Source organism: Gracilinanus agilis, chromosome 2, assembly GCF_016433145.1.
Source record: "Gracilinanus agilis isolate LMUSP501 chromosome 2, AgileGrace, whole genome shotgun sequence".
NCBI classification, from domain to species: Eukaryota; Metazoa; Chordata; class Mammalia; order Didelphimorphia; family Didelphidae; genus Gracilinanus; species Gracilinanus agilis.
This window is the reverse complement of record NC_058131.1, coordinates 401,683,889-401,700,072: the sequence shown is the minus strand read 5'-3', so window position 1 is coordinate 401,700,072 and position 16,184 is coordinate 401,683,889. Positions and strand designations below refer to the sequence as shown.

At 51.2% G+C, this 16,184-nt stretch overlaps 2 protein-coding genes across 3 annotated transcripts in view; both read left to right on the top strand.

The window, feature by feature from the left end:
* Positions 1-1,349: 1,349 nt before the first annotated feature.
* The window catches only part of LOC123237545 (protocadherin gamma-C5-like), a 34,141-nt gene continuing 19,306 nt past the window's right edge, over positions 1,350-16,184 (top strand). The window contains exon 1 of one of the 2 annotated variants that reach the window (XM_044664525.1): positions 1,350-3,782. In XM_044664525.1, coding sequence (XP_044520460.1) covers positions 1,350-3,782 — 2,433 coding nt within the window. Of the gene's footprint in view, positions 3,783-11,486; positions 13,935-16,184 lie in introns of those variants that run through there. The other variant, XM_044664526.1, reaches the window with a different exon arrangement.
* PCDHGC4 (protocadherin gamma subfamily C, 4) lies at positions 7,289-11,045 on the top strand. The gene is made up of 3 exons (XM_044662986.1): positions 7,289-9,980; positions 10,107-10,215; positions 10,859-11,045. Exons 1-3 carry the CDS (start codon positions 7,289-7,291, stop codon positions 11,043-11,045), a joined length of 2,988 nt encoding a protein of 995 aa, XP_044518921.1.

Genomic DNA, 16,184 nt, shown 5'->3' with positions numbered 1-16,184 from the left:
ATGTGGATGTAGCCCAAGGAACTATTCAGCCCTGTGATCTGCACAAGAAATTGTTCGGAATGTGTTCTTAATTGATAAGTATCCTTCTAGGAATGGTACCGCAATCATGTCAACAAATATTCATTAAACATCAACTTTGACTAGAACCCTTAAGAATACAAAAGGTGACACAGGTTGGTGGCCGTTGAACTATTATGACTAAAGCCTTTGTTTCTCTAAGAAAACTAGAGAGTGTTGCTACCAATTTGCAGGTGAGCTGACATTTTCAATACAATACCATACCAGACCAATTTGATGTTAATATCAGTTCCTTGGGACACACCAAAATTCAGATTTCTTATTAGGGAAAAGTAATCAATGGTGGAGAGAGTGTTTGTGATTGTGTGCTTTAGGGAAAAGTAGATCAGAAAAGTTTTATTCTTGATCCTTGGTAAAAGAGATCGAAAGTATGTATATTTTGAAGAGAAAATTTCAAGCTGTAGTAACTGGCTTTCATAGGAAAGCGGCAAATCAAGCAGAACTGGTCGCTCTGTCATCCAATTTGACGCCGAAAGAGACCATTAAGGAATCCACAGACGGAAACGTTAGCTGAGCATTCCTAATACACAGGCTTTCTATTGTCAGGCAAGTTTTGTCCAGATTTGCTTCAATAGGAGCCAGAACTATTGGGCAACACAGGGATTATTTAATGCTTAGACTTTGTAGTGAATACTACTGTTGTATTTAAAAGCATAGTCGAAGGAACGAGAACTTAAAACTAGTGAGTGAAATTCGCAGGGAACTTTGGTTCTATTCCGCTAAACTTTGGTTTCACTACGCAAAACTTTGCTCTCAGTGGAGACAATGCAGAGAACGAACGGTCCAAGCCTTTAATTATTAAAGCGGAGGCTTAGTTTGGCTTACTGTGCGTAGGCGGAGTCCCGGAGGACTGGTTCCTCGGGTTCAGATAGTTTGCCTTGGTAGGGAGCAAGCTTCTAAAGCCTGGAAATGCAGGCGAGAAGAGGAAGGAAACTTAGGTTCTTTGCGCGCCGCGGTGTCAAACTGCAAGAACCGGCGCAAGCACATTCCTCGTGCAGTTATTGGCTGGGACTCTGTGTGCCGCTGTCGGCCAATGAAGAGGCTGGAGATCTGGCCGCTGCAGCTCCCCCCTCCCCTCGCAGTGCCCCGGGACAAGGCGCCGACTGAGGAGCCGGGGAACGAATCAAAGGCGCCGGGAAAGCGGAAAAAGCAATGTCCGACTTTGCGCCGAGCGCTCCAGCCCGAAATTTCCGAGCGCGGGTCGACTGAATTTAGCTTCTCCGGGGGAACCACTGGGACAAACTGGGCGAAAGAAGTTGCTACTGTGTGAGATGATCCCAGCTGCCGGGAGGAGCCGCCGGGTCAGCACTGGGAGAGTGGTGGGAGTCCTGCTTCTACTTGGCGCCTGGGACAGCGTTTCCACGCTCATCAGCTATGAGATCCCGGAAGAAAGAGCGAAGGGTTTCCGAGTGGGCAACGTGGTTGTCGATCTGGGCTTGGATCTCAGCAGCCTGTGGGAGCGCAGGCTGTTTGTGGCGTCCGGAGCTGGCAGGAGGTTCTTTGAAGTGAATCGGGAGACCGGAGAATTGTTCGTGAACGAGAGACTGGACCGGGAGGAGCTGTGTGGGACACTCCCGTCCTGCACCGTAACTTTGGAATTGCTCATGGAAAAACCCCTGGAGCTACAGCGGGTGGAGGTGGTGATCCAGGACGTCAACGACAATGACCCAGCTTTCCCTACTAATGGAATGAAACTCGAAATCAGCGAGGCCGTGGCCCCGGGGGCGCGCTTCCCTCTCGAGAGTGCACACGATCCAGATGTGGGAATTAACTCTTTACAAACCTATGAGCTAAGTGCAAATGAACACTTTGTGCTGAGCGTGCAGACCCGGGAAGACGGTAGCAAGTACGCGGAACTGGTGCTAGAGGAAGCCCTAGACCGTGAGCATGAGGGGACCCTTCAGCTAGTGTTGACGGCTTTCGATGGAGGAACACCAGCCCGGTCAGCTAGCCTTCCCATCTTAATCACTGTGCTTGATGCCAACGACAACGCCCCCCAGTTCAATCATTCTCTGTATCGGGCGCGTGTGCGGGAAGATGCTACCCCCGGCACTCCAGTGGTACAAGTTCATGCAACAGATTTGGATGAGGGACCAAATGGGGAAGTCATCTACTCCTTCGGCAGCCACAATAGAGCCCGAGTGAAGGACCTTTTCTCACTGGACTTGGTGACCGGAATGCTGACAGTGCGAGGGCGGCTGGACTTCGATGACACGAAGCTCTATGAAATTTACATCCAGGCGAAAGATAAGGGCCCCAACCCTGAAGGGGCCCATTGCAAAGTGTTGGTTGAAGTCATAGATGTGAATGACAATGCTCCAGAGATCGTTGTCACCTCCGTGTACAGCCCCGTCCCTGAGGACGCCATCCCAGGGACAGTGGTCGCCTGGCTCAGTGTGACTGATTTGGACTCGGGGGATAATGGCCTGGTGACTTGCGAGATTCCATCTGGCCTTCCCTTCAGCCTTACTTCTTCCCTAAAAAACTACTTTACTTTGACAACCAGTGCCTCCCTGGACCGGGAAGCTGTTCCAGAGTACAACATCAGTATCACAGCCCGAGATGCAGGGTCCCCGCCTCTCTCAGCAGTCACTACTCTTAGAGTTCAAGTGTCTGACATTAATGATAATCCTCCACAAGCAACAAAGTCCTCCTATGATGTCTACGTGGAGGAGAACAACCTTGCAGGAATTGCAATTCTGAACCTTAGTGTCTGGGACCCTGACGCCCCCAACAATGCCCGTCTATCCTTCTCACTCCTAGAACGAGGTCACCAAACTGGGCTGGTGGGCAGATACTTCGCCTTGCACCCGGAAAACGGCATCCTGTCCGCCCTCGTGCCTCTGGACTACGAGGATCAGCGTGAGTTTGAGCTGACCGCCCATGTCAGCGATGGGGGCAACCCACCCTTGTCAACCAACATTAGCGTGAACGTGTTTGTCACTGATCTCAATGACAATGCCCCTCAGGTGCTTTACCCGAGGCCTGGACGAAGCTCTACCCAGACGCTGCCCAGAGGCAGTGGTGCTAATTACTTGCTTACTCGTGTGGTAGGCTGGGACGCTGATGCAGGCCATAATGCTTGGCTTTCCTATAGCCTCCTAGGAACTTCAAACCAGAGCCTCTTCACTGTAGGGCTCAGAACTGGAGAAGTCAGCACCACTCGACCAGTACAAGATGTTGACCAAGCATGGCATAAGCTTGAGATCCTGATTAAAGACAATGGAGAACCCCCTCTTTCCACCACGGTGACTCTAACAGTGTCAGTGACAGAGGTGTCTCCAGATGCCCGAGTCGAGTTCCCATCTGGTTCGGCTCCTCAGGAGCAAAATAAAAATCTCACATTCTACCTGCTTTTGTCTGTGATCTTGGTCTCCGTGGGATTCGCAGTCACGGTGCTAGGAGTGATTGTATTTCGAGTTTACAAATGGAAAAAATCAAGGGACCTATACAGTTCCTCCGGGAGTTCATTGTACCGAACGCCTGGGCCTTCCCTGCACGTGGATGCTATTCGAGGAGGAGGCCTGATGCCCCCCCACCTGTACCACCAGGTATACCTCACTACAGACTCTCGGCGCAGCGACTTGCTGCCAAAGAAGCCCTGTGCTCCAAGTCCTATGGGAAGTCTCCAGAACACGCTAAGGAGCTGTGATCCGGCCTTTTATAGGCAAGTGTTAGGTGCTGAGAGCGCCCCTCCTGTCCAGGTAAGAAACTACTGCTTGATACTCCTAGCCTAGGTAGTGAATCTGAAGAACTAGAGTTCTAATTCATCTCTGGAGAAAAAGATGGCATTCACTTGGGAGATGACTGACCTAAGGCCCAGATTCTGGCAATAGTTAAAAGAACTGGTCAATATTCTTGTCTGCAAGACTGTGCTCTGAAAACTGACCCTGAGGTAAAATCCATGGTAGATTGGGCTTGGGCTGGTTTAAACTGTTGAGAGTGGGAAATTTTCTTCAATGTATTTCCTGTAACCCAGGAACCTCGTTAGAATGAGGCATCATGATGCTGAAGAAGGTACTGAATTTGAGTCTCTGTGTGTGGTATTCGGCAAAAGGACAACAGCCTCTATGGGCCTCAGTTTCTTCATGAATAAAGTAAGGGGTTGGAATTAGATCCCTTCTGCCGCCACCATTTTATAATCTAATATCTCACAGGGCCAAATTCATCCAAATGTTTAAAATCATAGTCTGTCTCTTATTGTGCATGGTAATATGTTTATGATTTCTTTGCAGGTTGCCCACCCAAAATGTGAAATCTATTCTCAGAATATTTTCTAGTGAAAAGAGAAAAGCAAAGCCCATTTTTATTTGCAGGGAACTGATGGGAATATTATAGGAAATTATAGGAAAAACAAGTTAATTAAACTACATGAGATTTTAGCCAGCAAAGATTTCATTCACAAATTAGGTTACAACAGTGACTTGTATATGACAAGGATTGTAGACTGAGCTGGGAGGTCCCTCCTTTAACAGATGAGGAAACTGGGGCCCAGAAAGATTATGACTTGCAATGTTACACATTTAGCAAGAAATAAAGCCTGATCTGTCTTCTGACTCAAAATTAGGGCTCTTTACACTAGAACAGGCCACCTTCACCTTGACAGAAATGGGGACGCTCTGCTTAAAGGGCTGCTTGTAAGCTTCAGTTTCTTCTGTGAAGTGGAAATAATACTGGACTTTCTTACTTGATGGCTGTTGGAGAAGTGAGTTGTAGAATTAACCTGATATATAGGAATATAGAGCATTATTATTCTCAATATAACCCCTTCATTCATCTTGTATCTCTTATATCTGTGTTGGTGAACCTATGGCACGTGTGTGGGAACATGCCAGAGGGAACTGCTCCCTTCCCCCTCTCCACCCACAACCTGAGGACAACCCTCACTTTACCCGCCCTTCTGCCCAGCAACCTAATAGTAGCACTTCCTCCCTCCCTTGTCTGGAGTAAAGCAAGGGACTCACATGCAGCATGAGGGTTGCAGTTTGGGGCACTGGATCTCTAAAAGGTATGCCATCACTGACATATTAAAAAATTTTGGTGGGGGTGGGAGTTAGTCTGAGAGACTGAAAGAATAAAGATCAAAGAAAAATCCCATTTCCTTCTCACAACCTAGGATTTCCATTGGCATTGGCATATTTATTAGTCAAAGGTGTTCAAGAAGAAGCTTGCTGGGATATCAGGGAAGGGATTCATACTTTGAGCAAAAGTTGGGCCAGACGACCCCTCAAATCCCTCCTATCTCTGAGTTTCTGTGATTCCACCAAAAAGTACAGCTGGGTTCAGTGGAACATCCAAACTTTCAAGATGCCATTGTATGAACCTAAGGTGTAGAAAATATATTCGGTCTGTGAGATTTTATGACTCCATTTTCAAATCTCAAGGCGTTAAGTAGATTAGCTCTGAAAATTCAATGTAGACAGGATCAAGTCTTGTCTCAGCCCTTCCCCCAGGATCTTGATCTCTCTAGGTGAGCTAGAGTGCTGCTTGAGAAGTTAGAGGTGGCATATCAACCGACACTAGGAGCTTCCAGGGAAATTAGCTGTTATTAATGGGGAATTTTGGTCTGAAGGTGAAATAGTAGTTACAGAAATGTCTATGTGACATTTAAGAGTTAAGTGCTGCTGCTGCAATCCCAGTAAAGCAAACAGTGAATGAATTGGTGTGGACGTCTTGTTTTCTAAATCTGAAGCTCCAGAGATTTTTAAGGGGACCGTTTCTTGACGAATTTCTGCTTTGTGACCCTAGGTCATTGGATTGGCAACATCTCATGGTAAAATCCTGTGAGATTCCAAGGTGCTATTCTTGATTTGATCTCCCCACCGCTACCTCAAAAGGAGTTAAAAGTTGTTTGTTTCGAAATGCGGCGGAAGAACATTGCCTTTCGTCTACTCACCTCAGGCAGGAAAGTTTCCCCACTATCTCAGGCTTTGAGAGGGCTATAGGAAGGATAACGGTCTGTGCTGCTGGGCTTGGACGCTGTGATCATCGGGGTGGTCTCAGAAACCTCACATAAAAGGATTAGGTTGGAACTCTCTCTTTCTGGATGCTCGGGATGAACTGGTGTTCGCATTGCAGGGGAGAGGTGCAGATGGTGTGAAGTGTGTGCGCTTGCGCAGGAGTGAGTGCTTCGCAGGGGAGGGACCGAGTGCTGGGAGGTGTGTACCCAAAAGGTTGCCTCAGGCTTAGAGGGAGATCCTGAGCAGTTAAAAATGCTTTTATTTTTAATTAGTAACACATCTGGCACGTTATCCTTTCGAGAGGGAGGGTTTTTAGGGACTATGATATTTACTGAGGTGAGTCAGGTGAGCCTGGTAAATCTGTGTGTAAACAGTGAAACTGGAGGCTTTGAATTCTGCCAGCTAAGGAGAATCCGAAAGCTCTGCCAAGAGATGAGCTCCTTTTCTAATTAAACGTCTCGCTTTACACCTTCGCGGTCCTCTCCCTTCACCCTCCTCCTCCCCCTCCCCCCGACTGTGCATCTCGTCCTTGAAAGCCTTGATACTATCTCTAACGCCCGTGCCTTGTGAAGGAGATCCGGTTTCCGCCGTTGCCTCCTATTACGATAAAACGTGTTCTGCATTAACTTAATTGGGTATGTTAACATGCGTGCCTTTGCTATACAGATAGGCACGTTTTTCGAAAAAATAGTAAAGCGCGCCGATTGCGGTTGTTACAGGGCTAGCCGATTAACCGCTGTTCTAATGCAGTCAAATTGAGAAAGGCTACTTACTCTTTTAAACCACTGCATTTGAATGCCATCGAGTTAGGCAGTGCGGTCACCGGGGATTCAGTGGCCCCAGTGGAGTCCAGGGAAAGGCTTGAAATGTCACAGAAATGTATATATGTTGCCTGGGTGTCTAGAGAGGGGCGAACCCGTGAAAAGAAACGCTTTTGAGCAAAAGGGAGGAGGAAAAACGGAGTTTTTACAATGCTGCGACGCATTAACCCTACCGCGCTCTTGGCTTCCTTTGCTCTGCCTATTGGCTGAGCCCGGGCGGCGCTGTCTTCCAATCGAGTGCTGAAAGGCGGACAAATCGACCCCGCCACCCGCGAAAGCGGCGGGTAACCCTTGAAGCGCCGGCCTAGCCGCGCCGGAGCTGGCGCCTGGAAAGGGAAGCAGGTGTCTCTGGTTGCCGTGGCCTTTTGTCTCGGGGTCGGCTTTTCCCGAGCCTTGAGTACGTCCAGGTGCAAAGCATTTCTGGCGGAGATGCGCCACGGGGTTAAGATCTGGGCTGGAATCCGGCCGGGGGCTTGCCTTTTGTTCTTTTGCCAGCTAGGTTACATTTCCGGGCAGATCCGCTACCCAGTCCCCGAGGAATCGAAGGAGGGGACCTTTGTGGGGAATATTGCCCAGGATTTCCTGCTGGATGCCGAAAGCCTGTCGGCTCGTCGGTTGCAGGTCGCTGGCGAGGCGAACCAGAGGTACTTCCGCGTGGATCTGGACAGCGGAGCCCTGCTTGTCAAGGATCCCATCGATCGAGAGGCTCTGTGCGGGCTCAGTGCCAGCTGCGTTGTGCCGCTGGAGTTTGTGACTGAGGGGCCCTTGGAGATGTACCGGGCAGAGGTGGAGATCGTGGATGTGAATGACCATTCTCCTCGATTCCCTAGGCAGCAGCTAGACCTGGAGATTGGGGAGGCGGCACCCCCCGGGCAGCGTTTCCCCCTAGAGAAGGCTCAGGACGCAGACGTGGGGAGTAACTCCATCAGCAGCTACAGGCTGAGTCCCAATGACTACTTCGCCCTAGACGTGAAGAAGCGCAGTGACGGCAGTCTCGTCCCAGAGCTGCTGCTGGAAAAACCTTTGGACAGGGAGAAGCAATCGGACTACCGTCTGGTGCTGACTGCCGTCGATGGGGGCAGCCCTCCAAGGTCAGGCACCGCAGAACTCAAGGTATCTGTATTGGACGTAAATGACAACGCCCCAGCTTTCGAGCAGTCTTCTTACAGAATCAGTGTGCTTGAGAGTGCACCAGCGGGCACTTTACTCGTCCAGCTCAACGCCACTGACCCCGACCAGGGTTCCAGCGGGAACATCACTTTTTCCTTCAGCAATCATACCCCAGAACGAGTACGGGCTCTCTTTGGCCTGCACTCTATCACGGGGCAACTCACACTCCGGGGTCCCCTAGATTTTGAGACTGACAACTACTACGAATTTGACGTGAGGGCTAGGGATGGGGGGACGCCAGCCATGGAGCAGCACTGCAGTCTCCGCGTGGATGTATTGGACGTGAATGACAACGCCCCACAGATCACGCTGACCTCGGAACTGGGTACCCTTCGCGAGAGTGCTGAACCTGGCACTGTGGTGGCACTCATTAGCGTACAAGACCCAGATTCTGGGCCTAATGGTGATGTGAGCCTCCGTATCCCAGAACACCTGCCCTTTGCTCTCAAGTCAGCCTTCAAGAACCAATTCTCCCTGGTGACTGCTGCTGCCCTGGATCGAGAGGTGGAATCCAAATATGAGATTCCAGTTACTGCCTCTGATGCGGGCTCTCCGCCTCTGAGCACACGCAGGACGATTTTCCTTAATGTTTCCGACGTGAATGATAACCCACCTTCATTCATTCAGAGATCCCATGAGGTCTTCGTCCAGGAGAACAATCGCCCTGGGGATCTGCTGTGCTCTCTGGCAGCCTCGGATCCAGATTCGGGTTTGAATGCGCTCATCTCTTATTCCCTTCTGGAGCCCAGAGGTCGGGATGTCTTGGCTTCCTCCTTCATCTCCCTCAATCCTCAGACCGGAGCAGTTCACGCCACCAGGTCCTTCGACTACGAGCAAACTCAGACGCTGCAGTTCGAAGTACAGGCCCGAGATCGGGGCGACCCACCTCTCAGCAGCACGGTGACAGTTCGCCTCTTCGTGCTAGATCTCAATGACAATGCCCCTGCGGTGCTCCGTCCCAGGGCTAGGCCAGGCTCTCTGTGCCCACAGGCACTACCCCCATCAGTGGGAGCTGGCCATCTTGTAACCAAGGTGACTGCGGTGGACTTGGATTCAGGATATAATGCCTGGGTCTCCTATCAACTTCTCGAGGCCCCGGATCCTAGCCTATTTGCTGTGTCTCGCTATGCAGGCGAGATTCGGACAGCAGTCCCAATCCCAGCTGACCTTCCGCCCCAGAAGCTGGTTATAGTAGTGAAGGACAATGGGAGTCCTCCACTCTCCACCTCCGTGACACTGCTGGTATCTCTGGAGGAAGATTCACACCCAGCTCTTCCTGACCTCCGGGAGCACTCAGCGAAGCCCCAAGGAGAGTCTCGCTTGACCCTCTACCTTGCAGTATCCCTGGTAGCGATCTGCTTTGTCTCTTTCGGCTCTTTCGTGGCACTGCTCTCCAAGTGCCTGCGAGGTACAGCTTGCGGCCTGCGATGCCTTGGCGGGACCTGCTCCTGTCTCAGTCGGTCCCGAAGGAGGGAGGGGCTCCCACCTTCCAATGGCATCCTCCGAATCCAGTTGGGTTCGGAAGATCCCATCAAATTTGTGGACGTGGGCGGTCACTCTCATGGTTGCACACCCTTGGCTTCAGCACCCTCTCGGAGCGATAGCTTCATGATGGTGAAATCACCGAGTGCACCTCTGGCAGGGGAGCCTGTCCGCCCAAGCTGCCCGCCTTCCGATCTGCTCTACGGACTGGAGGTGAGACCCACAGCCATGCTGCCCCTGGATCAGGCAGCGCCTTTGGGCTGGCCTGGCCCCACGCATGGGGCTTCGAGGCAGTCCAGCGAGGATCTGACCCCCAACGCCAGGGCCAATGCTGATGAGTCATCATTTTCAGAACACCAGCAGTGGGGTAGGCCCTGTGCTTTAGATGATTTTACAACATATCCATTGAGTTTTGTGGCGTTAGCACTGGGGAGTGAGCTGAACCAATATCGGAGAGCAGGAGATAAAGGTAATTGGTGAGCAAGAAAGATATAGTGGGCTGTCTGCATCAGGTCTGGCAAGTGGGAGCAAACAGCTGTAGACTGGGATGCAGCAGGTGAGGCCAAAAATCTTCCCAATTCTTTCCCTTTCTTAGTGGAGATGGACCTTTCTGTGGTTTCTTTGCTCCAAAAAGGTGTGCAGAGACAAGGTGGTGAGGAGGGTGATGGGGTTGGGGGGGCAGTGATCCAGATCTTTGACTGGGGGTACGTACCTAGGACCTCCCAACCTCCTGCCTGTATCTAAAAACACCCTAAATTCTTTGGAAGGGAAGAGGGACGGGATCAAGGAGCAAAGGGGTTGGGGAAGGGGTGACCATGTTGGGGAAGTACTTGAGTGACTGGCCAAAGTTCTCACTTCCTAAGCCTCAGAGGGTGCAGCCGCTTGGCCTGGTTGGGAAGCGCCGAATTTTATCATCCCAGGGTTTCCAGAGATCCCAAACCATTGAAGCCCAAATGACTGTGGTAGATGGGCTGGAATTAGGGTGTTTATTTGGCTGGGAGGGGGCACAAAACTGCAGCATCCCTCAAAATATCCCCAGAAATGAGATTGAAAGTGCTTGGCCAATCTGAAGCCGGGGGACAGCGAGCCCCTCGGCTAGGTCTTTAGACTTTTTTCTGAGAGTGAGTAGCAGATCTGGGAAGGTGTGTCCCTGCCTCGAGAGCTCCAAGCTCAGCATGTGCGCTTCACAGTCCCGTCGTAGTCTTGGTGAGTTGTGAAAGGCTGAGGAGGCCCAGCTGGCCTATGTTGGGACTTTGCTAAAAGCATATCCTTGCGTCTGAGTGAGGTCGTTTGTTTCTGGGAACTTGCCCTGTGTGTCCTTGTCTGAACAAGCCTCTTTTCATGAAGCCCCAGCAGCGGGCTCAGCTGGGAGACCCAGGTTTCGTCTTCCGTACAAAGGCAAGTTTTGTATCTGGTTCAGGCGAAGCTGTCGAAGCGCCTGAAATCCCGCACGAAGCCTCTGAAGCGGAACAATGAGGAGTTTTGTAACCAGTTCAGCTTCCAAACCCGCGGCTTCCCAGCGAGCACCATCTGAGCTGTCAAACTTCTCTGCCAAGGGGTTGAATCAACCTGGCGCACTCAGCTCAGGGGCGAGTGGGAGGCTTCTAAGACTTCTGAGGCTGTTCCTAAGGTTTCAAGGACTCGGAAGTCTTCGTCATTGGCCCAAAACAGGCGGAGTTCTCAGCCAATCAGACGTGGAGCTAGGTTGGGGGATCTGCTAGTTATCTCCTTGCTCTCTTCCCTCCCCCCTCCAGCTCTGATTCTGTTTCCCTCCCCTTCTCACGCCTCTCCCCCCACTCCCCACCCCCGCCATTTGGTGACTAAGGAGAGCTGCCGCAGGCAGGCAAACCCTGGAGCAGTTTTAAAAGCCTCTGGAAGAAGCTGCAAGGATTACAGCAGCTCTGATCCAAGGCCCTCTAGGCCCCCTGGGAGACCCAACAAACCAGCGTGGCCGTCACTGAGGGAGTGCTTGAGCATGGGGCCCCAGGTGCCCCCGCAGCTGGCTTGGAAATGGCAAGTACTGTACATGTTGTCCTTGTCCGGCTGGGGCTGGGTGTCTGGGCAACTCCGATACTCGGTGGTGGAGGAATCCGAGCTGGGGACCTTGGTGGGAAATGTGGCTCTGGATCTGGGCTTAAAGGTAACAGATATGGAGAGCCGCCGGTTGCGATTGGGCTCGGAGGAGAGCCGCCGCTATTTTGCCCTGGATCTGGCCAGCGGCGCCCTGGTGGTCAACCAGAAGATCGACCGTGAGAGCCTGTGTGGAGCCAGCACCGGTTGTCTGCTGCCAGTGCAGGTGGTTACTGAGCATCCCCTAGAGCTGTTCCGTGTGGAGGTGGAAATCCTAGACCTCAATGACAACTCCCCCGGCTTCAGCACCCCAGAACGAGAGGTGCGAATCTCAGAATCAGCCGCTCCAGGTGCGAGATTTCCTCTGGACAGCGCCCAAGATCCTGATGTGGGCACCAACACTGTGAGCTCTTACATGCTCAGCCCTAGTCTCCATTTCTCCCTGGATGTGAAGACCCTGAAAGACGGGAGGTTGTTCCCCGAACTGGTCCTGGAGCGACCTCTGGACCGAGAAGAGCAAGCAGAACACCAGCTGGTACTCACTGCTGTGGATGGGGGCACCCCGGCCCTTTCGGGCACTGCTCGAATTTCCATCACTGTGTTGGACATCAATGACAATGCGCCCGCCTTTGAGCCCTCTCTGCTAAGAGTGACTGTCCCTGAAAACACGCCTCAGGGTAAGCTCCTAGTTCGGCTCAACGCCACCGATGCTGACTCCGGCCCCAATGGCGAGCTGGAGTATTCTTTTGGGGACCACACATCAGAGGTGGCTCGGGGGCTCTTCAGTCTGGATTCTCGAAGTGGTGAGATCCGTGTACTGGGCCCCGTGGACTTCGAGGAATCGAGTTTCTATGAGCTCCACGTGCGAGCCCGGGACCAGGGCCAGCCCTCCATGGAGGGTCACAGCGTCGTGCAGATTGAGGTAGAAGATGCCAACGACAATGCACCTGAGGTACTGCTTACCTCTTTGGTAAACCCAGTGCCCGAGGATACACCTGTGGGCACCGTGGTGGGACTGTTCAATGTGAGGGACCGAGATTCAGGCGTGAACCGAGGGATGACCCTGGAAATCTCTCCTAATCTGCCCTTCCAGATCAAGCCTTTTGAAAACCACTACTCACTACTGACCAGCGAGAGGCTGGACAGAGAGGCCACGGCTCACTACACCGTCGAGCTGCTGGCCCGGGACACCGGCTCGCCTCCTCTGCAAACCAGCCTAACCATCCTACTCAACATCTCCGATGTCAATGACAACGCGCCTAGCTTTTCGCAGCAGATCTACAGCGCCTACATCTCCGAGAACCGGCCTCCGGGTTCCCTGCTCTGCACAGTGGCCGCCTCAGACCCCGACGCCGGAGACAACGCACGCCTCAGCTATTCCATCTTAGGGAGTCAGATCCAGGGCGCCCCGGCCTCCTCCTTCATCTACATTAATCCCGAAGATGGACGAGTATTTGCCCAGCGTACTTTTGACTATGAGCTACTTCAGGTGCTCCAGATCACCGTGGGGGTGAGGGATGCGGGCTACCCGGCCCTGCGTGCCAATGCCACTCTGCACGTGTTTGTCCAGGATCAGAACGACAATTCCCCGACGGTGTTGCATCCTCGTCCGGGCCGAGAGATAGCCTCCCCGCAGAGACTACGGCGCTCCGCTCCCCCAGGTTCTCTGGTCACCAAGGTTACAGCGGTGGACGCAGACTCAGGCCACAACGCCTGGCTCTCCTACTCGCTGTTGCCTCAGTCCACAACCCCAGGCCTTTTTCAGGTGTCGGCTCACAGCGGGGAGGTCCGCACAGCCCGTGCCCTGCAGGAGGAAGACTTGGATACACAGTTGGTGGTGGTCTTGGTGAAGGACAATGGCGAACCGGCGCTTTCCTCCACTGCCACGGTGCTCCTGGCCCTGCAGGACGAGGAAGCCGAGGAACTGCCCCAGTCCAGCGACTTCCTCCTGCACCCCCAAGAGCGCTCCGATCTCACCCTCTATCTTATTGTAGCACTGGCGGCTGTCAGCCTCCTCTCTCTGGTCTCTTTCACCTTTCTGTCAGCTAAGTGCCTGAGGAGGGGGGCGGATGGGGAAGGTTGTTGCAGGCGCCGTGACTCGCCCTCCCGGGATTTCTATAAGCAGTCTAGTCCTAATGTGCAACTGAGCTCAGATGGTACTCTGAAGTACATGGAGGTAACTCTGCGGCCCGCACAGTCACAGAGCCATTGCTACAGGACTTGCTTCTCTCCGGCCTCAGACGGAAGTGATTTCACCTTCCTAAGGCCGCTCAGTGCCCCACAGCCTTCGGCTTTGGCCTTGGAGCCTGATGCTTGCCTGTCTCGGTCCAATACACTGAGGGAGCCGAGCCAGGTGAGCTGCTCCTCCCTCCTTGCCTGTGACCCACTGAAAGCTGTAGAACTAACTACCTTAACTTGGGGAATCGATGGCGGGGTCTTCACTGATACTTCTTCCTCCCCCCCCCCCCCACCTTAATCCTGCCTTCCTACAGAGGCTACACTTACTCCCAATGATCAGGCAGTCACTTCTTCTGGGGGAACTAAGCTAACTCACCTCCCTTGAACAACTGAGTAGTGGGGTGTGGGGATTAAGAAGGGTAAGAAGAGAGAGACCAGGAGAATGGTTCATCTGCACACACACGCATACACTCCCACACTTTGAGAAAAGGCTGGGTCAGGCCTTCGGGACCTGTTTTGGGGACAAAACCTCTTGGCCCCACTGTTGCGGAGGAAACACCTGTAGCTTTGTGGGATCCTTCAAGGTCCACATCTCTAACAAATTCAAAGGACTCCCCATCTTTTGGTTAGTAATCAAGGCTTGGAAGTCACTAACAATTTCTGAACCTCTTTTGGGAACGGGAAATTGCTCAGAGGGGTTGCCTTCCTTGTCTCCTTTTCCCTGTCTTTCACATTCACACTCTCACTCTCCTATTAGTCTATACATGCCAAACATATACACATATTTACATGTGCATATATACAACTATACATAGAGACCTACATGTGTGTATATATATGTACATATACATATGTACCTTGCAGAGACCAACCATACCACCGTTACAATTCTTAACAGACACACTAACATACATACACAGAATTCACACAGACACACAACTAGGAACTTCCTCACATACACAAGGTATCTTTCTCACAGGATTTATTATATATATGTTATATATTATACCTATCTCTAGGTCCCTTTCTCTCCCTTCTAATCTATCCCTTCCTCTTATGTTCCCTTTCCCTTTCCTCTTTCTCTTCCGCTCTCCCTCTATCTGTCTCCCCATCTCTTTGTCCCCCCAAATATACACAATGCCCAGTTTTAGTGTTACCTCTTGCCACTTGCATTAAGTCCATAGGCCACAGCAAATGTTGATAATTCTAAAACATTCTAAAACAGGGGCTCTTAACTTGGAGCCCATGGACCTTCAAGGGGATCTGTGGATTTCAGGGTATCTATGAACTTGATGGGGGAAAATCGCATCTTTATTTCAATATAACTGGATTCCCTTATAATTCTATGGATTTTGTTTAATTTATTTTAAAACATTATTATGAGAGGGATCTATGAGTTTAACCATACTGCTAAAGGGGTCTAGAAAATGCAAAAAGATTAAGAATTCCTAATCTCAAGTCTTCTTAGGATGTCTGAAAGATATGGGCCTGAAAGAGTTCCCAAAGATACAGGTGTTTATTTCCCCAGTGTCTTGAGACTAAGAAGTCTCATGCCTACTCAAATGAGCCTGGGCCAGAGTTTCTAACAAGAAAAAACTAGAACGGGCTCTAGTGGACAAGGAACAATGGAGTAGCTTCTTAGTGAGGTTGGTGGAGTCCTGAGTTAATGCAAATTTGACACTTTGGAAGAGGTACCACCCTGTAAAGAAAAGGCTTGGGTAGGAGAAGCATTGGCGCTACTCTTCAGTATCCAGGATATCAGGTGAGTTGTACTAAGTGTCAGAACTTCAGTTCTGAGGTGGTAAGGGTACTTTTGGCAGCCCACTCCCATCTGCAAAATGCTTTAAAATCAATGAGTGATAGACATTTGCTCTGTCTTTGTCAGGGTCACACACATTCACCAAAGCTGGCTGTGCCTAGGTGGACACCTGGGTGAAGCAGGAACTTGTGGGACCTCACACTCAGGTAGAACTGGGGGAAGGGGAGGGGAGGGGCTGGTTCTAAAGATCCTCCAGTAGCCCTCCTTTCTGAAGGGGAAAGTCTGAGGGAATGCTTACTTAGCCTTTTGGTATTTGCTAGATACCTCTGATAATATCTTTCCACTTGTGATGAAGTAGATATGATTCATAGATCCATAAGATATCAGCACTGAAAGGAATATTAGTGATCCTAAAGTCCAATTCTCTCATCTTACAGATGAGGCCTAAGAAATTAAGGAAAATTCCCAGAAAGGGAAAAATTATTTGTCCAAGGCCACATAGCTACCAGAGATAAGAGGGGAACCCACATCTCTTGATTCTCTGTAGTCTTGAACTAGACTTTTCTTTAGGCTAAGGGATTTGCCAACCCCCTACCACCACTACTACAATCCTAAAAAGGTGATGGAGCTTTCATCATTAGATGGTATTCTCTCCCCCCCCCCCCC

Coding starts and splice junctions, on each gene's coding strand:
- PCDHGC4 (XM_044662986.1), top strand. CDS start 7,289: ATGCGCCACGGGGTTAAGATCTGGGCTGGAATCCGGCCGGGGGCTTGC. Junction 9,981..10,106: donor TCGGAGAGCAGGAGATAAAG/GTAATTGGTGAG, acceptor TCCCTTTCTTAG/TGGAGATGGACCTTTCTGTG. Junction 10,216..10,858: donor ATCCAGATCTTTGACTGGGG/GTACGTACCTAG, acceptor CTTTTCATGAAG/CCCCAGCAGCGGGCTCAGCT.